The sequence below is a fragment of the Suricata suricatta genome, chromosome 9 (genome assembly GCF_006229205.1).
Source record: "Suricata suricatta isolate VVHF042 chromosome 9, meerkat_22Aug2017_6uvM2_HiC, whole genome shotgun sequence".
NCBI lineage: Eukaryota > Metazoa > Chordata > Mammalia > Carnivora > Herpestidae > Suricata > Suricata suricatta.
Window position 1 is genome coordinate 88941719 of NC_043708.1, and position 24551 is coordinate 88966269.

At 38.8% G+C, this 24551-nt stretch overlaps 1 protein-coding gene across 9 annotated transcripts in view; it reads right to left on the reverse strand.

The window, feature by feature from the left end:
- Window positions 1–24551, reverse strand: part of ATP8B4 (ATPase phospholipid transporting 8B4 (putative)) — a 256052-nt gene that overhangs the window by 95794 nt on the left and 135707 nt on the right. For all 9 annotated transcript variants that reach the window (XM_029950435.1, XM_029950438.1, XM_029950434.1 and 6 more), the window contains 3 exons: window positions 15945–16015; window positions 12440–12522; window positions 3229–3387 (listed from right to left, as the gene is read on the reverse strand). In XM_029950435.1, coding sequence (XP_029806295.1) covers window positions 3229–3387; window positions 12440–12522; window positions 15945–16015 — 313 coding nt within the window. The remainder of the gene's footprint in view (window positions 1–3228; window positions 3388–12439; window positions 12523–15944; window positions 16016–24551) is intronic.

Sequence of the window (24551 nt, forward strand, 5' to 3'; positions counted from 1 at the left end):
CTGTCCCCGTTCTCTCTGCCCCGCCTGTGCTCACACTCTGTCTCTGCCTCTCAACAATAAATAAATGTTAAAAACAATTAGGGAACCTAGGTGGCTCAGTCGGTTGAGTGTCCAGCTTCAGCTCAAGTCACGATCTCATGGTTCATGGGTTCGAGCTCCACATTGGGTTCTGTGCTCACAGCTAGCTCAGAGCCTGGAGCCTGTCTTTGGGTTCTGTGTCTCCCTCTCTCTCTCTTTGACCCTCCCCTGCTTACACACACACACACACTCTCTCTCTCTCAAAAATAAATAAAACATTAAAAAAATTTTAAGTATTTCAAGTAACTTGCCTCACATTTCTTTTCTAGTAAGGATCAGAACCAGAGTTCAAAACCAGATATATCTAACTTAGAAGCTTTTGCTCTTAACCACTATTTTTAAAACTATATGAAATATACCATTAATTCATTGACCCATTCAATCAATGTGTATTTAAAACTATGACTCATTCAGATTCCAAACAGGAAATAGATGACACACTCAACACGGATAACTGGAGAAAAAAAAAATTTTTTTATAAAGGGACTCTTCACAAAAGTGTGGGTGGGGATGTAGAGGAAGCAAAAGGCTAATGTAGTAACCAAAGACTCAGTAGAAATCAAGAGGTTTCTCTAAGCCAGGGGGAAGCGTAAGGGGAGGGAGTAGTAACTGGACCCTAAAGGACAGTATCAAGTTTGCAGCCTTTAAGACAGAGAAACTTTATGCTGAGGGTCCCAGTCAGCCTAAAGTGACCACACAGGGAAGAAGTTTGGGGAAATAAACATCTTGACCTCTTTGATCTCTTCCCAGAGACCCTTCCTAACTAGAAGCCAAAATTCAAGAAAACCTATTACTGTAAATCATACAAGTCAGCCTTCCAAGGCAGAAAGAAGAGTGGGAAAAGCTGAGAGTACATCTGGAGGGACAAATGGAAGACATCCAACACAAAAATCTACCATGCATCAAATGGTGCTGACTCCTATGGATTCCCTAAACGAGTAAGACTCCTACACTCAGAAACAAGACTTCCTTCTGTCTTAAGTGAAAGAAAATTTATTAACAGGGAGTCATGGCCTAGTGGTTATGTATATTAGAAACTTGTAAATTATATATTTGTGAAGTAAACCATGTCTGCATCAGCTATATTCCTTATACAATCCCTAGTGATAGGTACAACCAGAGTAATATAGAAAGAATAGTTAATAATTAACTTTGGATAACCTTCATAAGATCTAAGTGTTCACTTGGAACTCATTCTCCAAATTAGACGTCTTAAGATTCAGGGTTCTGAGAGACTCATTTTTCTAATCTGACACTGATGGAAACCAACCATTCCCTGCCTGCCACCATTCTAGTTAAGCTTCCTGTTGACATTTGTCCCTAAACTGAAGTCAAAGCAGGCATTCTGTGCTTTACAAAGATCTGCCCCATGAAAGTCCAGTGAACCTCCAGTCCATACACAAAAGAAGAGAATATTTCCCACTTCTTCCTGCCAAGATCCAAAGAGCAGTGCCCACTCCCACTTCTCAGTCTATGGAGCAGGCAAGTGCATTTGGAATTGATGCTAGAAGGAAGAAGCAGAGAAGGAAGAAAAGTAACATTTATCAAGCATCCTCTTCCACATGCACTGTCTCACTGAGACTTTAGAGTGACTCTCTAATGTATTCGTTATCCCTACGTTACAGCCGAAGGAATTAAAGCTTAGAAAATTTAAGTAACCAAGACTTAACATCCTACATCTGGTAAACAAATCTGAACCCACCTCTGTCCAATCCAAATTCTGTGAGCTTTTTATTAAACCTGCCCAGAGAGACCTGTTCAACTTACTACCCACTTCCTGGTAGGTAGGCACATTTTCCCGCAGAGCAAACCTTATGAAGGAAAACTGAGCTTCTGAGTGGCTCACAGCAGCTGTCTCAGCATAACATGCTGTAGCTGAACCGAAGTGCTGAATTAGTCATTCCAGACAAGTTTACAAAAGTGCAAACAAAACGTTGGGCTATAGCCCGTTCCTAGGATAAAGCTCCTCGATTTCTATGATGATAGGGAGCAGACCAGGAGGGTCCTGCCCATTAAAGAACCTTCAAGAAGTCTCCCCTTCATTATGAGGGAAGACAAGGGGAGGTTGATATAAAAGCCTAGCTCTTTTTTCAATGCAAGGGAGATGAAAATATGTGATCACAGGTTTGTTTCCCTGACTATGAATAAAAGCATCTGATGAGAGAAGTATGAAAGCAGATTCACCCCCAGATAAAAGCATACATACTTCCATATTTCTAGGGATTTCTCAAGTCCTTACAATGGCAATACCCCAAGCAGCAAGAGCCTTATTAACACCCACAGCTGAAAGTATTTAGGAGGAGTTGGGAGGCCTTTTTCAGGTTTGGAACACTTTTGAGTCTTTAATAAACATTTGTTGTTGTTGAGGAAAGTCAGTTCAGAAAAACATTCCAATTTTGATTGCACACAGTCAACGGACCCAAAAACACATCTTAATTCAGTGTCAAAATAAACAGGATTTTTAAAAATCCAGGGCTGGCAGTTGAAGCCATGAGTACAATTTGAGTGGCTTTATGTAAGGGAGCTACTGTAAGCTCCCTGAGCAGGAGAACCCCACCTTGGGCCTGTAGAGATAAAGTAGAGACGCAGAAAATGACCAGTGGGAGAGTAATAGGCACTTTCCCTCCCTCCCTGTCTCCATCATGCAGTCTTTCCAGGACCCACTGTTCACTGACAAATAGTAGAAGCAGCTACGGAGTATAAACAGAAATGATTGCAGATCTCCAAGAAATCTTTCCAAAAGGATTGCTTGACCTTTTCAAACTACAAAATTAACAGCAGAACAGGGAGGGGGGGGGCTTTGTTTCATATATTTCCCCCACTTTAAAGGCCAGCTGATTAATACACACAAGGATGGGGGTGACTGAGGTGAAGATAAAGAGAGAGACATTAAACATTAGGTATCCAGCACCCACCAAGCCATGAGAGCCCACGCACCCCTTAAGAATAAGATCATGACGTCTGTGGCTGCTCACACAGGAGGCCCCCCAGACTCTTTGCAGGGAGTGGTGCTGTCCTCTGCAGTCAACCCAGAGCAGCACCCTGTGGGGAAAAGAGGCACGGTGCCCATCCAGCCTGGAGAGAGGCAGACTGCCCATGCATATCTCAGGAGGGACTCCCCCATAGCCAGCCCCGGGCAGTCAGCTGTACCTGCAAAAATAACCATTCCGAAACACCAGCCGGTGTTTCTCAGAATGCAGCCCCTCAGGATTATCTTCTCATTGTTGAGGGAGTGCTTGCTGTCCTTCCAAGAGAGAACTCCCATGAATTTATCTAATTTGTTGTTAGGCGCCTCACAGACAACAGTCCCTGTAAAACAAAACACAAAAACAAAACCTGTTTATGACTCATCTCAAACTCTCCTTACAAGTCTGCAGTACCAGGCTGCCATCCTCCTTCTAGTACACAGGGTATTTCTCCTTCTCTTTTAGACAGTGTGATGTTATGTATACAAGACTGTGCTAGGAAAAATAAGCTTGGGGGGGAGGTGAGTACAAAGATGGAAATTTATATTTTTAACACAGCTTTCTGTACTGTCCAAATAACAATAGAAACCTTGAGAGCCATGGGATTTTTTTTTTCCTTAAATAAAAATCACTTGCCTCTACTTCTAGTTTTCAACAATGATTTCTGAAAAGATAAAGCAGGGACTGTCCTAAAAGTCTTTCCTATTCTGTCGCTTGTTACTTACTGTGAACTTTCACACGGGCTAAGATGATATACTTCCAGTCTCACAACCAAAGTTGATCAGGCCTTTCTAGGCTCATAATCAGAATTTGGGGGGCCCTACTATATCTTCTCCCCGCCTCCCCAAGAAACCTGGGCCTTGTTTGCCACATGTGCCTGAGAATGCATGTGATTCCTTTCAGCTGTTCTATGCCTCTTATCTTGATTAGATGCAGAGGTCTGGGGACTCTCAAAGCCACCATATAACTTGTCCCAACCTGACCAGAAGATGTTTCCAGTTTTTTTTTTTTTTTTTTTCATTCCAGGCCCATTCCAAACCAAGGGTGTGCCCATTCCAAATCAATAAATCAATTCGTTCCATTATTTCAATAAGAAAATACACTTTCAGGGTAGGGGTTCTTTTGACAGAAAAAGAAACCAGAAATAATCTTGTATGGATTTTGTCACAAAATACAACTATTAGAATAAATGCATTTGCACTGCAAACGGTTGGGATTAAACTTTTATAAGTATGAGTTACCAAGACTTGAAAGACAGAGGAAGAGAAGAAGGCAAAAAGGGGGAAGGAATTAAAAAGGAAGGTGGTGGGGAGATCCAAACAGGGCTCAAACTCAAGTCAGGGGTAAGATTAGCACTTCTCCAGAAAAAAAAGTACACGTGTTTAATCAAAGGCAAAAGGAACATTCAAAGTGGAAATGTGGAAAATAAAAAAGGAAGTCTTCAGCACTGACTGAAGAGAAAGGAGACCAGCCCAGCCTACAGAGCCTCTGTGGTTCTCTGTCACATCACTCTCCGAGCACCTGAACCTAGAGGCTTCTTAAACCGACACCCTTCCTTCCTATGATGATAGCTTTTCCTTTTAAAACTCTTAGAGGTGACCCCAGTTTTCACATGGCCTGATGACTCCTGACCAACCTGATTACTAACATTGGATCTTGCATGAAAAACACAAAAATAAGCAAAAAAACAGAAAGGAGAGAGAACCGTGGAGACTCAGGACTACTTTTTCCAAGTCCCATTTTCCTTTCCCCAGTTATGACAAAAGTGCTAGCTAAATAGCATCCACTTGGGCATTCACTGGCAGCTTCCCAGACATCCACCACTAATTGAGAGTGCTGGCAGGACGATTTGGGTGAGGTTAAATAATCTGTACAAACTCATTTTTGACACAAAGGGAAGTGGCTGAATTCTGGTTGCTCCCATTATGGCCTCTCACTGGTATTAAAAAGCAAATTAAAACTGACTTCAACTGGCCCAAGTTGTTTGAACGATTATGTGGTGGAAGAGGGGATTTTTTTTTCTAAATTCTAAGAATTCAAAATCTTTTCCTCGTGACCAATAATTTTCATTCCTAAATTTTTTAGAACCTTGAATTTTTAGTAGAAACTCGAGCAAAACCTTCATAAAATATTGGGTTGATAGCAACCGTTAAAGCTTATTCCAGTTTCTTGACTCAACTCAATTTCTCAAGTCTTCAAAGTTGGCCACCAGAAAAATAAATAAATAAATAAAAATGTGTTTTGGGCAAAAACAACATGATACACAGTCCTTGCCAATTGGAATATAAAAAACAGCCTCATTTGATCATTTTTATTGTTGCAAGCAAAGAGTGACATGGAGACAAATACAGCCTTGAACATGTTGGCTTGTTCCTCCCTGGCCCCAAGGCTCATTCAACTTCTGGCCTGACACCAAGGGTGTGGTTCTAGACAGGGATAGGCAGTAAGGCCAAGGGGTTCTGCCTCGGTTCTTGGAGGCCAAGCCCCAATTCAGCCTTTCTCAAAGAGTGTGGTCCCACTTATTTAAGTACTAAATACAGAGCCTGGTCAAAACAAAATGGTGGGAACAAAGCCAAACTACTTTTTTTTTTTAATCTTCAAAAGTACTCAGCCTCCCCTCTCTTAGCCTTGTTGGCATAAAACAAAAGCTTCCAAACTTTTTCTTCCCTTTTCCAAAAAAGGGTAAATAGTTTCCTCTGAAGGGAGCACTGTATTCATTTCTGTATCCCCATAGCCTACCATACCACCTACATAATAGGATCTTAGTGCATATTTGTTGGAGAGATAGAAAAAAACTTATACGGTTTCAAAAGAGAAGATGGGGAATGCAACGGGTGCTAGAGTAGATTTAAGATGAATGAAAGAAGTGGGTATGTTTCCATGGTGATAATGATAAAGAGGACTATATGACCTAGGAGGCCAGCCACCATGAAGGGCTTACGTTGACCTAACTCTAACAAGATACAAATAGATCTGAGAATACTGGGGGGGGGAGGGGGGGGGGGAAGCATGAACCTTAAAGCACATTAGAAGCAAACCAATAGCCATAAACCATAATAAAGACTAAGGAAAAACTTTAGGACCCTTCTTCCTTTTGCTAATAGTATTGGAAAAGAGTTGGAGGCAGTAAACAGACAACGAATGAGAAAATAATTTGGGAAAAATAGCATTTTCTCTCAAATAGTTGTTCACTATAAACAGGTTTATTTTTTAAAAAATTTTTAAATATAATTTATTGTCAAATTGGTGTCCATACAATACCCAGTGCTCATCCCAACAAGTTAGTGCAAAAAGTCATCTTTAATGGACAATGAAACAACTGGGGGAAAAGATCATGTCAATGAGGAGACAAATCTAATCAGACCAGCTACTTAAATTTGTTTTCCCCCCTGAAGAGAACAGATATGAAAGCAGATAGCAATTCTCCCAGTTCACAGTCACATAAAAAGGCTCTAGGTCCATCCTAGACAAAATTCACAAGATTTTATTCTCACCCTTCCTCAGCGCTCTAAGTTTAGTGATCTGGGTTGTTGGTTAATTACCAACCTAATAACTTTCTTTACCTAAAGCATTTACCTCCAAGTGGAAATCTACAGGTTATCATGAAAATGGAACTCAAAACCCAGTATTCCATGATTCTCCAGAGAAGTTAGCTTTCTCTGTATATTACTAGCCTTATTTATTAATTATCTGCACTGCAACTCTTTAATAAGACAACTTATCTGAGTTGAGTAAGACATCATCATTGCTGTTCAAGAGTTTCTCCAGCCAAGAGTTTCTCAGAATTTAGGAGATTGACTATTAATTGTTGCCCTGATGATGTGATAAGTATTTTTTTCTTAGAAAGAAGCACCTTCCTATTTTCTCAAGCCTCTTCATTCTTCAACCTTGAAGTCTCAGCCACCATCATCACCCCGATAATGGCCATATTGATACCAGGGAAGCTATTGTTCTTGTCTTTAGATGGAATCTATGTCCCCTGCAATCCTATCAGCTAATCTGTTGGGCTGTGCATCTGTCCAGGTGAATGGGAAATTACCTGGTAAGTAAAAAGTCATAAGATTCTAACCAAGCCTTATTTTTTAACCAAAAAGAGATGCTTGTTTTTGTGTGTTTTAATTACACACATGCTGTTCTTTAGAAAGGACCACAAAATACACAAAGATTCCTGAAATAAAGAGTCAACCTTTCCCTGGTTCAGAACTCAGTATTAACAGTCATACAAAATATGTAAACTTGTCATAAACTGCAAAAAAACAGATCTCAGTCCAGTCAGTAACAATATGCAACAGATTCTTAAACACATTTGGACAATTTATATCCAGCACTTTCCCCAAGGCATAAAAATGTCCAGTTTACAAATGTATATCTGACAACTATCTTCAGTTACTTATTTATAAAAAGCTTTTCAATTCCAATAAAACTTTAACATGAAAAATCATGGTCTGCTCTATTTTTATACTTGTTATAATATTAGATCAAGTTACTTATTTTTCCTTAAAAAATTCAACAGACTATGTATCAATTATTTTCTGATGTTAGAAATGTATAAAAATATTTATATAAAAACTTTTTAAGTAAACAGATTTACCTACTAAAACTCAAAACACTGTCTCACATGTACTGGTCTCGATATTTGGCCTACTCTTCTATAAACTCTTGTTGAGGATCCTGACATTCAAGATCACTGAGAACACTGCTGCTTTTGAAAAATATGATGATGTCATCTGATCTCTGGTAATTAATTTTGTTCCCTTAGAGTATTCTTAATATTTATTTCCTATCCTGATCAGAAGCTAGGTTGTCATGCTAATTCCCTCCTTCTCCAATGCAGACTTTCTGCTTGTGGTTCACAGCCTCTGTGGCCTTCCATAAACTAGGCTTTGACAACAGTCGTGGGTTCATATTCTGGCTCCTCCAATTAGTAACCATGTGACAGTGGGAGCATTATTCAATTTTTATCAATCTCAAATTCCTTGCCCATAAATTGGAGGCAAGAGTAATCTCTTCCTCTCAGGGCTCTAAGGATTTAATAAGATAATGTGTACAGTTACTTAGAACAATGCTTGGTATATAGTGAGTGTGTTTATGTATCAACAACATGTTTAAGGCTTGAGAACTTTAGGACCTTTACCAAACTAAATTTGGCTCGTTTTTTGGGAATGAGCACTTGTTCAAGTCTGTCTTCTCTGCAGGGCTATAAGCTCTGTGAAAGCAAGGCTTGGGTCTGATTTATTAACCACTGTATCTGCAGGCCTAGCAAATCCCTTGTCATTGTGTGAAATATACATTTACTGAGTAAATGGACAGGTGACTGAGTGAATGAAAGTTTCTTGCCATGCCTAAAGACGTCACTAGCAAGACACTGTCCATGGGTTCAGGTGCAAAAGTGAGGAGGCAGAAAGACTTACAAGGGATACCCTAAGGCCCTAGTCATCTCAGTTTTGAGCCTTGGTGTCCCCAATGGGGACTTCTCTAGGAACAGGAAACTCAGGTCTTCAAATACTTGGAAGATGTGCACTTACAATTCAAAAACTAACGAACTATAATTTGGTGCTAGAGAAAGTATTTTGGCAAAGTCTCAGAAGAAAAACCACATGGTAACTAGAAGCAAAAATAATACCATACCCAGATTTGCCCAGAAGTCACAAGCTAAAAGATATACTTAGCACAGACAGAGCACGGGAAAGGGTGTGCCTCACATGTCTGTCTCATCTATTAGACCACGCCACAGCTAGGCAGAGCATTTCCAAATGTACACTATGTTGATATCATGCTTTTAGTTTAAACTAAAGGATGCATTATGTGGTTTTAATTCCCATAACTCAAGGAGGTTTTTTTCTAGTCACTAGAGGAAAACCTGAAATCTAGTGATGTCACCATTATGAAAAAGGTGAACAGAGCAGACCAAAAAAAAAAGTGAGGGGGAGAAGGAGGGGAAAACAAAGGAAAGGAGAAGAAAAGGGATCAAAAGAAAGTAGGTAATACATGTGGAGGTATCTTCTAATCCTACACACTTCATACATCTTGTCCCTAGGAGATGCTTAATACATGGATTTCACTAGTTAATTAATATGAGGAGAGTGATGAAAATTACAGAAAATGAGATAATGCATGCTGAGAGCACAAGTAAGCTAACATAAAGCTTACATACTAGTAAGAAAGGGAGGTAAGGAAGGAGAGAAATGGGTAGAGAAATGTGGGCTTACAGTACAGAGGGTTTGAATTCATGTGTCAGGCAGGGAGAAACTGAAATGAACGTGTCTAAACTAGGGCTTGGAGAGAAGGGAGTGGAGGGAAAGCTGGAGGCTTTAAGAAAGCAAGAGCTTTACTAGGAAGGATTTAGTGTTTATTAACTGTCCCAACACTTTCAAAGACTTTCCATACCACATCTTGCATCACCCTCCTGGTCTTTAAATTTGGCAGCTAACAGGGAAAATCTAATTTGTATATTGTGTCTAATTTATTTCTCCTTAATCCGTCTATTTATTCCAAGATGCTTTCTTGGAAATAGGAAATCATACTTTAATAAATTTCAACTCAGAATATTGCCTTAAACTTTAAGGTAGATTGAAATTCAACCCAAAATTCAAGAACAAAAGAGTAAATTCAACAGAAATCTCATTGTTAGTTCAGTTCTAAAATGAAAAGTAACCACAGTTTAAGTATAAATGATTTTAAAAAAAAAGAGAGAGAGGTCTGTGTTGCTCTTATTTGAGAAAACAATTATGTTAGAGATTTGGTGAGTTACCTATGCTCCATGAAGCAAATTCAAGCCACATCTAGTATGTAATAATTATTAATGCACTTTAAAAATAAATTCTATGAAGTATTTTCAAAAACTTTTTTCAATAAGAGGCAAGTCTCCTAACCTTTCAGCATACCCCATCTATAAAAAGGAACTATTTTAGGTGAGGAAATGTTTTCTGGCTTCAGCCTGAGCAGCACCACTTCTATTGATGTAAATGTGGTGCCACTGTGTTAAATTTTGTTTGAAACAGGATTCCGAGCTAACAGCCTTAGGAAACCCACCGCTCTAGACGAGCCCTCTCTCAGCCACCTGTCCTGTAGAGTAAAGCACCCAGCACTCTTGCTTTATCCTTTATCCTATCCTTCCCATCAGGAAGTTTCCACTTCACCCCATCCTTCCACCCACCATTCTCAATCACTTGGCCTTAGGACTTTGATCTCCCCTGTCTCTCTGGGGCCTCATGTTGATCCTGCCCTCATCTCCAGCATTTGCAACCGTTTATTCATGCACTGAACAAGTATTTATTTAGCACCTACTATGGGCTAGTATTGTTCTAGGAACTTGGCATCTAACAGTGAGGAAAACAAAGATCCCTGGGTAACTTACCCTGCAGCAAGTAGAGATGGACAGTCAATAATAAATAAGAAAATAAGTAAGTTATAGAGTACGCTAGATGGTGATACATGCTATGAGAAGCAGAAAAGGCCAAACAAGGTAGAGGAGACTGAGAGTAAGAGGAGTCCTACTCTGACGAAGGAGAATTCTTGGCCCCATTCCTGTGGTTGTATGTAAGGAATCAATCTAACCCAGCCTGGCCCTTGATGCACTACCCTGGCGTTGACCTATGATCAGAGTTCTTGGAGGGTATGGTAAAGACAGTCAGCACTCAACAAATATCTCTGCTTGTTATTTCCCAGCCTCCCTTGCAGTTGGGCCAGGTCCATCTAACTCACACTGGTCAATGAAATGTGAAAGGAAGAAGCAGTTAAAAGTCAGCGTGTCTCTTTCATCTAATCCTTGCTTTAGTGTCGTGACCTTAGAGGCCCTTAGTCTAGGCATCATGGCTGTAAGATGGAGAGGGCCACGTGACCTACATCAGATTGTGACATGCTCAAGAAATAACCTTTTACTGTTAACACCACTAAGAGTTCAGAGTTGTCTAAACTGAATCACAGTATAGAATCACAGTATAAAAAAAGTGAACTGGGTAATTCTAACAATCGTTTTCTATGTTTTTATGGTAAAGAAGACTAAAAAGCATGAATTTTTACCTCCTCACAGATTGACTGAGGAATAAAGGTATAATTCTGCCAGGAAAGAAATGAGTAATGTAAATTATATTTAGGTTGCCCTTTTAGGAGTCCATAAATATTCTATGAAATATTTTAAGCAAGTATCTTGATTCATGAAAAGAATTTACTTTTCTTGGATTTATTAAATGTAAAATTTCATTGAAAAAATTACTTAGTAGAAAATCTGCAATTTGTTTTACTCTAATCAAAATATTTCTTGGGCCATTCAAAGTTTCCTGGATATTCCCCTGACTTAAATCTCAAACTAGAGGAATTTTTTTTCTATAAACATTATAACAGCACTCATTTAAGTGAGATTAAAATACTAACATACTCCAGAGTTTATAAGCAAATGTAAAGTACAGGCAATACAACATCTAGGCTGTGCAATGGGGAAATTTTACAATTTAAAATTCGCCTATGCTTTAACTCATGGGATCATGCTAAGACCCTTGACCACATTTTTCTTTAGTAGACTCCAAAGAAAATACTTGGAAGACAGGCTCAAACTCAAAGATTCATTAATTAATAAAACCAATCTATATGGAAACATGGGTGTTCAAGGACAGATATACAAATGTGTAAAGCAAAAGACCATTGAGAGATGGGAGGAAGATCCCCAAGATTCTCCCATTGCCTGTTCTGGTACCTACATTCCCACAATTAATTATGCTTTCCTTTAACTCCTAAAGGATTTTGTTTCTTGGTGACAACCTTAACAGAAAAGAACAAGGTATAGCTGGAACACAACAAGCAGAGGAGATGGTTCCCCAGGCTGAGAAGAAGGGATTGGGTTGAGGGGTGTGAGAGTTGTGATAAGGAAACCATGGTCTCAAATGAAGAGCAACAGCTGACCTACTGATGAATAAATCAGAATTTTCTTTCTGAACACCTACTGCCTTTAAGACATTATGCCAGGCACTATGCAAGATACAGAAATATATGAGGCTGCATTATTTTCTTGGCAAATTTTGCAGTCTAGTATTTGGTCTTTGTCATGGAGTCAGAGACTAGATGCATGGTTAGACCTAGAGCTAGAAGTACGAGTATGACTGTGTTCATCCCCAGAAAATCTGCACAGGTCAGGCAAGGGAAGGGTATTGTGGGACTATAGGAAATGAGATCTACAGAAAAGGAAACAAGGATGAAATAAACAATGAACTTAGAAAGCCATTCTCCCCTTGGTAAATATTTTTACTCTTTTGCCTGAGAAGAGATTACAGACTTTGATGCCTGAAGAATATTATGTCTTTCCACCAAGTAAAAAGAAACATGAATTAAATTTCAGATAATTAGTTCATTACCTTACTTTTTGGTTTTGTGATTTTTGTCCATTTGCTTTAAACACTTACCATCAAACTTTGCAAGTCTGCTAATATCTGCTCCAAGTTCTGAGGTAACTGATAGTGCATGGCGGACTTTCAGGTTCGTTTCTCTATAAAATTAATTGGCACGACATGAATTTTTATATGGAACAGCCCAACAGCATCTTACATAATGTAATCCGGCAGATGCAGTGCATGCAAAATCCAACATAAGAGATTCAAGAAACTCCCTTCAAATGTCATTCACACCTCTCACACTGTCTCAGTAATGTGGACATGGCTTTGCATGCTCCCAGGAGTTGGCATTCCACCCACGGCACATCTGTATAACAACACAGTAATCTGTTTTGTTACTTGAAAGAACAGAGGACATAATAAATATGGTTTCATTCGAACCTACTCAGACATCATGCATGAGTTACAAAACACATTAGGAATGGAAACACAATTGCCAAATAAAGGAGGCCAGTATCACTCTGGAGTCTACTATCTACATGGGAATTTTACTTGTAAAAGATGGTCATGGCTAATTTCACAGTAGCTGAAATTTATATGGGAAAGGGAATATAGCTTTCTGTCCTGGGGAGAATCAAGCCAAAAATCCCAGAAGTCTGGAATCGTACAAGCAGACAGGAACTGAGCAGGTCACAGTGAGCTGGCCATCTTCTTTCAGGCAGAACCACACACACATTGGACAGATGGCCCTGTGGTACTCATGAAATGACCAGTTGTGAAGATTCTATGGCCATTACTCACATCTTGTATGGTTTTCTCACTGAGTTCAACCTAGTTTTCTTCTACTGTAGCTTAACATCATCTGTGAGAGTTCTTTTGTGGAAATGTTTAGTAGTGAGTTCATTCAGTCAGCAAGTACTGATAGTCACCCATGAGATTCAGTGCTGCCCCACAAGGGTTACTGTTCTCTTGAGGGGAAAAAAGTGGTAGGTAAAGAGCAAATATCACCATTTGGAATGACAAATCATGAAATAACTGAATTAAGAGAACGAAGAAGCAGGTACTTGAAAAGGCATTTAATCTAAAATTCCCCTAAAGGAGTTTCACAATGATAAGACAGCATGAAACCAGTTCAAAAAAACACCCCTTTGTGAAATAGCTTTCTGCAGAAAACACTAAGTTGGATATGTAATTGCAGTTACCTTGATTAAAAGTAATCTCATGATTCACTCTTTGCCAAATCTATCAATTCCTAAGAGGCAGAAATGAGTAGGGGTTGAAATACTCAAGAAGAACCTCATAATTCAGGTAGACATTGAGCTAGGCTTGAAGTACAAGAGTGAGATAGTGGTGTTGAGACCAAAGGGCCAATGTGTACATCATTTTAAGCAAACTTAGACAGTGACACCAATTAGGCAAGACAGACATCATTCCTTAACGTAGCTCTACACAACATGTAATTCATCAACATTTGTCATCTTTTTAAGTTACTTCCTCAGGATTCTCTCCAGTATCTCATTTTCATATTCAGATGTGTAAACTAAAAGGGAAGAATAAACCCCAAGACTCCTAACTAATACTTTGTGTCATGTCAGGCCATAGTCTTACTTCCTATGCCTCAGTATCTTGACTTGAAACTTCAAAATGACTTTCAGTGTAAGAAATAATACACAAAGATCCTGTATACTCTTTACTTAGTTACTCCAATGGCAACATTTTGCAAAACTATATCACAATGTCACAATATCACAATGGACACTGACACAGTCAAGATGGCGAAGACTGCCGTCACATGGATTTCTTATCCTTGTAGCCACACCCACTTCCCTGCCTCCTCCAACCCATCTTTAACTCCTGCAACCGCTAACCAGTGGTCCCTTTCTATAATTTTGTCATTTCAAGAATGCTACATAAATGGAATCATACAGTATGTGACCTTTTAGGATTGACTTTTTTACTCATCATAATTCTCTGAAGACTTATCCATGTTGTTGAATATATCAATAGTTCATTCCTTTTTATTACTCAATTGTGTCCCACGATATGGATATACCACAGTTTGTTCAACCTGTTGAACATATATAGATTGTTTCTAATTTTTGGATGTTACAAATAAAGCTGCCATAGACATCCGTGTACAAGTTTTTGTGTCAACTTAAGTCTTTATTTCTATGGTACAAAATGTCCAGGAGTGAAATGTTTGGGTGTCTGGCTGTTATATGTTTAGTTTTTTAAGAAACTGCAAAATTATTTTCCAGAGTGATGGTAGTATTTTACATTCCCATCAGCAGTGTGTGAGTGATCTTGTTTCTCTAAATCCTTGCCAGCATTTGAAGTTGTCACTCTTTTTAATTTTAACCATTCTGATAGGTATGTACTGACATCTCATTGTGGTTTTAATTTTAATGTCCCTAAGGGCTAATGATGTTGAACATCTTTTTATGCGCTTATTGGCCATCTGTATGTCATCTCTAGAGAAATGTCCCTTTATATCATTTGCTAATTTACTAATTGGATTGTTTTCTTAATATTGAGTTTTCAGCATTTTTCAAATATTCAAGAGTAAAGTCTTTTGTCAGACAAACGGTTTGCAAATATTTTCTCCTAGTCTGTAGTTTGTTTTTCCTCATCCTTTTAACAAAGCCTTTTGCACACTAACAATTTTTAATTTGATGAAATCTGATTTATCCAATTTTCCTTTTATGAATTATATGCCTTTTGTGTCAAGCCTAAGAACTCTTTGACTAGCCCTAGATCTTGAAGATTTTCTCCAATGGTTTTCTGTAAAAGTTTTATAGCTTTAGGTTTTACATTTGAATTCAATTTCCTTAATAGCTACAGGGATATTCAAATTGTCTATTTCACATGGAGCGTGTTGCAGTACTTTGTGTTGTGATGAAGTGCTCTTTTTCATCTAAGTTGTTAAATATATATGTATATAGTTGTTTGTAGGACTTCCTCAACCTTCTGACATCTTCAGGTTCTGTCATAATATCCCCTGGCTCATTCATGATATTGCCAGTTTGTGTCTTTTTTTTCTTTTTCAGTCTTTCTAAAGTTTATCAAATTCATTGATATATTCAAAGAATTAGCCCTTTGTTTCATTTTTTTTCTTTTTGTTTTCTTCTTTCAAGTTTACTGATTTCTGCTCTAGTCAGTCTTCATCTGCTTCCTTCTGTTCACTTTGGGTTTATACTGTTATTTTAGATATTCTTAGCATGGGATATTGCATTATTGATTTGAGACTTTTTTTCTTTACAAGTGTATGCATCTAATGACATAAATTTCCCTCTCAGCACTATTTTAGTTTCTGCCCAAATCAAGGGTAGGACCCATCAGGTCAAATAGACATAGACTTGTTTAACTCACTGTTTCTCAAAGAAAATAAATTCAAGAGAAAAGACAGAGCTTTCTAAAGATCCACAAAGTAATTAATGGATGGAATTTGCAAGTTATAATCCTATTTGTTCCAAGAAAATTAAGTGAAAAATAAGATTTAGGTTATGTTCTGTTCCTAAAGCTACCACTGCTAAATTAAAAACCAATCTAATTCATTATTCTAACTTTAATAACTTACCCATCAAGCTCAGCAGTTTCAATATAACAGAGGCCATGTGGCTCACTACTTGATAGAAGAAGCAGATCAGCCTATTTTTAAAAAATCATAAAGAATACTTGAGAACGGAAGAGTAGTTGAAAGCCTTCTATGTTGTATTACCCCCTACTACTTACTAACAATCCAAGAGAGCCTTAGAAAAAACAAGTGAGAGGTAAAATCCTGTTCCACTTCTCTGCCATATGCCTCAAATAGAACCTTCTCTCTACTTCTCTGTTCCTGTTGAGCATACCCTTAAACATCAGAATATAAGCAAGGCTAATAGGGTATCATATAAATTTACAGCCACTTCATTTACTTTTTTTTTGGCAGAAAATATATAAAATTCTACTTTCTTATCTTGATAATTACTAATGAAAAATATACAATTTCCGCCAATAAGTAAGATAACTGGAAATGCTTCCATATACATATTTTAATTCCCTAGTATTATGATTTAAGAGTAGGGGTAAGGCAAAGCTGATAGGGAAAAGACAGAAGTAAAGTAGGAAGAAATTGAAAATCATAGAAAAAAAAATAAGGCAGGCAAGGACAATTTAAAAGGAGAAAAATTAAAAGAAAAAATTAGAAATATTTTTTAAAAAAGAAAAAGATGATGGAGTATAAGGAAGGGAAAAGAGAAAATAAAACAGGGACTGAGCAAGAGGCAGGAAAGAATAGCAAATGCTCTAAAAGACAGCAGATACCATTCAGAAACTAAGTAGTTGATCTTTCACAGAAATAAAATCATTCTGTTCAGCTGTCCATTTGAGCTTCAAAAATGACCTTTCACAATTCAGTTTTAGAAATCTGGCTGCTTCCTACACTGGGGAATTGTTCATTTCAAGTTTCATTTTTAAATACAGGTTTTTATGAAGTTCTGAAAGATTTGAAGCTCTAAAATGAATTGACTAAAATTCTAACAATTTACTTTGACACATTAGCCTAACAAGTGTGTAGCTCTGTTTGAATGAACCGACATTCCAAATCTGTGAAATTTTCTTATCTTTGTTTCTCAAATTATTAAAATTGTCCCATTCTCAAGTCCTGGAGATATGGGTATTTTCAAATATTTGCTTGTTTGAAGATAGGGAAAGGAAGAGAAGGGGAAGGGGGGAAAAGAGAATGGGGGAAACAGGAAAGGAAAGGAAGGAAGGGCAGAGAGAGAGAGAGAGAGAGAGAGAGAGAGAGAGAAAATCCCAAGCAGTCTCCACACTGTCAGCTTGGAGCCCAATGTGGGTCTTGATCCCATGAACCATAGGATCATGACCTAAGAGAAAATCAAGAGTCAGATGCTTAACCAACTGAGCTACCCAAGCATCCCAAGTCCTGGAGGTTACATTTAGAATCAATCCACTCATTTCACTGCCACAAGCTTTTAAATTTCCAACTCAAATATAGACAAGGGGTGTGTGTGGTATACATCTGTGTGTTCAGTTTTGTCTAAATTGTGACACAACAGAATTAAGAAACAACTCAGTGACAAGCCCCTAAAGGAATAAATGGGTTTATGTTATCAAGACTCCTCTTCAACTCTAGCAAAAGAATCACAGAGGCCTGAGGAGGCAAAAGTTATTTTCTGACTAATTACAATGTGCCTACAGCAAACCCACCATAGAGAGAATGTGTAAAGAGTTGTACACCATTCTTGAGCCAAAAGTCACCTACTACGTTTTTAAAGAGAAAAAAAATGTTTTCAAAAATTCCCCCTGGTCTTACTTCTCACATTTAAATTTCAGTGAATGTAATGGCAGCACAACTTCATGTTCTCTGGGCCTACGCCTGTCCTCCCTTGAGCTTACGAGGATCATTTTACACAAACTCTAGAGTTCTCTAATTATTATCATCTGTGATTGAAAATAGTTATGAAGTAGAGAAAGATCCTGACTTGTACCTAGAGTTGCTTCTCTCCTGAACTCTGTACAGTAAGATTCAATATTCCTATTTAGCACTGAGCTTAGGTGCTTAAAACTTATATTTTTGGTAGACAAAGGGAGGAGTCATCATCCACTGCTGGTTCAGAACATGTGACTGAGGCAGCGGGATTCTCTCAACAGTAAGACAACTTCCTAAAGGCTGTGACTGAGAATTGTAAAGCCCACAGGTTCTGAGTGAACTCCCTGTCTATCTCCTGGGAACCTGGGACCTCTACCTTCCTATCTTCAGCCTTTCCCTGCTCTCCCTGTCCCCTCTGTTGTCATCTTTTTCTTTGATGACCTCCAAACCTTGCTCCTGCTTCACTATTCCCTGATCTCTGTCCTGTATGCCTCTCATTCATCCCAATTTTCCCTGCCCCACTGGCTGAGCTTTGGCAGTTCTTTTTGCTACAAGCTCCCTTCAAGTTTTTAAATTCATTATAGTTGAGAAGGAAATGTAAAGGGGCAGGACCAATAGGGGCATGCAGAGAAATAAATGGTCCACCCACTTGTCATGCAGTGCTCCTCTTTCCAGGTGCACTAAGAATTCTAAAGTAAGAATTCTTAAAAGGAGAAGAGAAATGCAGTAGCAGCCCTGTTAGTCTCTGGTCATCATGCTTTTGTCAGAGGTTCTGGGCTAGGAGAAGAGGAACCTAAAGGAGGTCTTAGAACCCAACCAACGCCATAACTCTGTGAGTCCCAGATCAGGCCTCCTGAAGCTGACCCCTTCAGTATCTCTCAGGGTACCCAATTCCTAGAGGATCCAAAAACTATGTTTGAGTTTCAGGGGTGTGTAACACCAGTATTCAATGAGAGCTTACTCCTGAAGATATTCTATAGTGTAGGTTCTGTTGTTATTCCCACTTTACAGATGACCAAAGTGAGGCCCAGAGAGGTTCAGTAATTTGTTTGAGGTCCCAAGTGACACATCGGGATCTGAATCCAGGCAATCTAAGGTTTGAATACTAAAATGAATAAAAAACCTCTTTCCTTCAAGGATTTTATAGTTTAGTAAAGGCAGAATATGATAGGGGTTCTAAAGGTCTAATTACCAAAGGGTTATGGGAAAGTGCGAATGAGGAAGAGTACATCAGGTTGGTAGCCAATGAACACCCTTGTAGAAGATTCTGGATGGAATAACGGGAGGTCTCCACAGGCAGAGACATGAGCAGGAGTTAAGAACAGAGAAAGAAGGGTGCCAGTATAGCTCATAGAGCGTCTGACTTCCGCTCAGCTTGTGATCTCCCATTTTGTGAGTTCATGCCCCACGTCAGGCTCTGTGCTAACAGCTTGGAGTCTGGAGCCTGCTTCAGATTCTCTCTCCTCTCCCTCCCCGACCCCCACTACATTTTATCTCATTCTCTCTCAAAAACAAACAACAACAACAACAAAAAGGACAGGGAAAGGAAAGCACCTTTATTGGAACTCACAGATGGGCCAGAAAATAGTCATTAATTCAAAAAAAAAAAACCACATCTTCCTCAGATACCATTTCCACTTTCTTCTGTCAATTATTGGTGCCTTTTCCCCATGCCCCGCCAAGAGAAGTTCAACTATGACCCCCAAAGATGAAGCAGTGTTTTCCAACACAATGCCCTTTCCTCCACCTTCCACAGACAACAAAAAGCCCAAGCAGTTGCTTCCTAGAAACCTTAGCAAATACTGGAATCAGAGGAAATTTAAGAATCCATTGAACACCTTTGAGTCCTCACAACCAACAACACTGTCCTCACAGGCATAATTAATGTTTGCTGAATTGAACAATTAATAAAGCAAAATCTCAAGCCCTGAAGACACCTAAAAGCTGTACAATTCTCGAAGAGTTTACAAAACATTCTCACACAATTCTGTCACTTTATTCTTTTAACAATCCTGTGAGAGATAATACTGTTCCCATTGTGTAAATAAGAAACCTGGGAAAGTTATCTCTGGCCCCACAAGCAGTAGATGAACTAAATTCATGTAAAATCCATATCCTTTACAGAGTCATAGTGAGAGCTTTGTCACTTCTAAAAGACCCTTAGAGATGTAATACCCTGCTCATGTCACATAGAGTTTAAAGGGCAGAACTAGAACTAGAATTTATAACTCTGTTCCCAAATGTATACTCTTTCCTCTGGTTGGCTACAACGTCACTGGATCAGGAAAAACAAAGTGTTTTGCTTTGTTGGTGTTCAAAAACCAAGACCACAATGGTTAAGAAGATTGGGATAGTAACCCCATAACCTGATGGAAAGATAAATTTGTAGAATTAATTAGAAGGTCATATCTGAATCTCCCTTTTAAGCCATTCCCACACATGGAGTTCTTTGTTCTCTTTACCATCTACAGTATTATCTTTTACTTTTGTAGGCCAAATATAAAAATCCAAAAAGGCTCATGCAATATGAGTAAACTTATAGGAAAATGGGTTTGATATGGACACAAATCAGAATGGAGTTGTAAAAATGAAAAAGGATAAGACTGTAGGTGATATTTTTATTTAAAGTTTAAATTTCAGATCCAACAAATACATGTTGAGTGTCTACTAATATGTATTAGAAACAGTCTAAAACATTATTTTTTATAATTAACTTGAGAATAAGAAAAAGATGGAAGAAAGGAAAAATGAGAATAATAATGAACAGCATAGCTTTTAGTTACTTTGCTAATTTTTACTTTCTTTGGTCAAAAAAATCCTTACCTTATCTATTTCACCCACACAAATCAGTAAGTACTTATAAACAGAACATTGGCCGTGCATTTTTTCTAAAGTAGAAAATGCCATGCGGTCTCTCTATACTTTAGCAAGAAGCTTTTCTTTCAGTGCAGCTTTGACAAACCTTTCAAAAAAATATTCGTCCTCTTTAATTTTCTACTGTCTCACATATTTTTAAAAATAAAAGGCATACTTACAACAATTAGTGTGAAACAAGTAACTCTGACTTGAAGCTATAAAATTTTAAGTAACAAAGCAGACAATCAGGCCCCCACAGGGCCTCTCTGGAAGGGACTGTGGTGCTAGGCGCTCTTGGAAAAATGAGATGAGATGCCCTGATGGGTGAGAGAGCCAAAGCCCAGCCTTGGTCAGGACTGGAGTTGAGACCAGATGGTCTTTCTAGTTCTTTCATTTCTGAAGGTGAAATTTCCAATTCAGGTAGCAGAAGAATGCCTTTGTTTTAAAACAAAACTGTTGGGGCGCCTGGGTGGCTCAGTCGGTTAAGCCTCCGACTTCGGCTCAGGTCAGATCTCACATTTGTGGGTTCGAGCCCCGTGTCAGGCTCTGTGCTGACAGCTAGCTCAGAGCCTGGAGCCTGCTTCCGGTTCTGTGTCTCCTTCTCTCTCTGCCCCTCCCCCTCTCATGCTTTGTCTCTCTCTGTATCAAAAATAAATAAAACATTAGGAAAATTTAAAAAAAAAACCATTACTGTTGTAAACATCTAAGAAATGAATGTCTTTCTTCTGGAGGAATGGGGAGAGTGGAGGAAGAGAGGACACTCAAATACGCTAAACAACTAAATTCATGTAATGTTCAAATATGGTCATGTCCAGTAAGGGGTCTATTTCTAACACCAGATGGGAAAATCAAAACAAGATCACTGCTGTCAAGTAAAGAAAGGTGTGCCTGGCGCCCAAGGTCCAAGTTCTGGCACTTTGCAGTGTGTTTGTGTAGCCACTTACTTGGTTCTTCTATTGCATGCCAATCTCATTGCAGTAAGTGAATCACACTCTACATTTTCCCCTCCTGGTCCCCAAATTAAACTAGGAGCTCTGGAAATTCAGTCTAAACATGTTTTAAAATTTCTTTAAGTGAGGGGCAGTGAGGGCTCCTCATCTGGAAAACAAAGGTAACTTCTGAATATGCCAGCTAATTAGCCATCTCAGGCAAGCTTTTTTCCTTGCTTAAAGTATGGTGATAAGCTGACATAAATTAATTTAGAATTCTAATAATGGACAACTAGAAGTTATGCATCAGAATTAGGTGCAACGTTCTGGGATCACTTAACTTCCAGCACCCAAGCCTGAAGACCCTCACTTAGGAAGCCCCAGTTCAAGGCAGTTAGGATGACTTTTAATGGGGTAAGGAGCCAGTATATGGGAGCAATTAGGAGTGGGGTTAAAACCCAGATGGCCTGAGTGAGTTTAACTGCTGGGTCTCCTATTGGCAAGCTATTTGATAGCAAGCACTGTTTTCTCATCTGTAAGATGGGAACAATAATAATAGTACACAACCTGCCTTCCTTGAGTTAATGTAGAGATTAAATGAGTTAATCCTCGGGGAGCAGGAGGTATATTCATACTTCTTAATTATTATAGCAGTTGATCCATAAAAACGTTGGTCTTAAAAAAAGTTTTGTAGATGTCATGTAGCTAGATACACATCGAAAAATTCTGAACAAAGTGAGCTAATCAAGAGACACTGCAGAGTTTGGACATTTGAAGAATTCCTTTCTCCACTTATCCAAAGGTTAAAACAATAGAGCCATAATTGTAGGAATCAGACCAAGATCAGTGGAGATAAACATATCATCCTTGTCATTAATAAAACTACCGGAGACCAGGCAATAGGTGTGTGGGCCAAATGGACTTGCTAATACTTGACCCCTTTTAGACTCATCTAGCTGTAGATAAAGGAAGTTCTAAACTACCCAGACCCTCCAAACCACCCCAATATAAGGATTTACTTTTGTAATACTGTTGGAATGAAAGAGCAGGGCTGAATGTACTGTGCACACAGGCAGAGCCCAAAGAGAAGGGGAAGGAAGGAGGCTCCGGGTCATGTGCACCACTCCCTGCCCCCAAACTCATCAATCATAGAAGTCACTCCTGGCAGAGGGGAGTGGGCAAGGAAGTGCAGTAAGCTCAAAGCGTTACTCTGGGGCTGTCTATCCAAGTGAAAATGTAAAGAATGAGATGTAGGGAATGTTCTGGGGTTTTTTTCTTAAAGTTATTTATTTTGAGAAAGAGAAAGTGAGAGACTGATAGAGAGAGAGAATGGGGGAGGGGAGAGAGAAGGAGAATCCCAAGCAGATTCTGCACTGTCAGCACAGAGCCCACTGCAGGGCTCAAACCCACAAACTGTGAGATCATGACCTGAGGTGAAACCAAGAGTCAGATGCTTAACAAACTGAGTGACCCAGGCACCTGTCACTGCAGTTCTACTGGACAGTGCTGGGACACACAGATCACTGACTCTATGGAAATTTGTCTAGATGTGCGATTCATTTTAAAGCAATGCTAATGAAACACCTGTTGAACTGGTCTTCCACCTGATGTGTGCACTTAAACTTGCCTTCCATGCATCATTTCATAGACAGTTTTGCAAAAGCAAGCAAGCGCATGTACCATAACACAGAAAATAGAACTAAATGAAGAATGAAGACCAAAGGAAATACAAATAAGAATATCAAGACCAGAGGGCAAGTTGGAACACAGATAAGCCACCCATGAGGTCCTATAGAGTTAGGAGATTTGGGTTGTATGCTTGACTCTTGCCTTTCTGGGACTCACTCCAAAGAATGTGATCAGTGAACACCCTAGAGTATAGAGTATTAGTGAACAAGTGATTTCAGTCTAATATTTATCCTTGTTAGAGCACACACAGGGGGCTCATTACACAGTTTTTAAGAGTACCTGCAGTGGGAATATGTGTCGCATTGCCACTGAAATATTCAATTCCAAATAAAATAGTCTCTGAAAGTGAATGTTTACACGTCTCAACTGAGTTATTCTTATTTCTTTAATGTTCATTTATTTTTGAGAGAGAGAGAAGGAGGGAGGGAGGGTGAGTGGGGGAGGGGCAGAGAGCAAGGGGGACAGAAGATCCTAAGGACTCTGCTGACAGCAGACAGCCCAATGCAGGGCTCAAACTCAGGAAAGGTGAGATCATGACCTGAGCCAAAGTCTGATGTTCAAAACGGACTGATGCTCAACCAGGTGCCCCACTAGTTATTCTTGTAAAGAGATCTTGGGGTCACTCCTTTATCCTGTGAGAAAATGTCTCAAATTTAATGAAGAACACAACTTGATACATAAAACTACACTGAACACAAAACTTTTCTTAACTACTCTAATACATATTTGACATAAAGACTACAAATAACTTGAACTTCTAATCTCTGACCTGGTTCCCTTTTATTGTCCTTCATTTAGTATGAACTATGGTTCATCACATATTTTACTTATTGGACTGAACCATTGAATTTCATCAAGGAAATTGTAAGATAGGAAGCTTGAGAATATCAATTATGTACATTTGATATGCAAAGCAAAACTTCATTAGTAGCATTTTATTAATTCATATCAATGGACATTTTCTGATTGTGATTATTTAGGAAGAAGCATACATTTTCCCCACCTCTGGTTTTCTTATCTTAAACTGTATTACAAAATAATAGTAATAATCCTATTACTAAGGGATAGTATTCAAAATACATGAGAAAAAACTTTTTAAAGTACTCAAGCATTTTAAAAACTCTTATATATATAAAATGATAGATTTAAAATCTCTTATATCTATTGATTTAAAAGATCACAAAAGAAGATGCTTGGGTGGCTCAGTTGGTTAAGTGTCTCACTCTTGATTTCTGCTCAAGTCATGATCTCACGGTTCCTGGGATCAAGTCCTGTGTCGGGCTCCACATTGGGCAGAGTGCCTGCTTAAGATGCTCTCTCTCCCTCTCTCCTTCCCCCC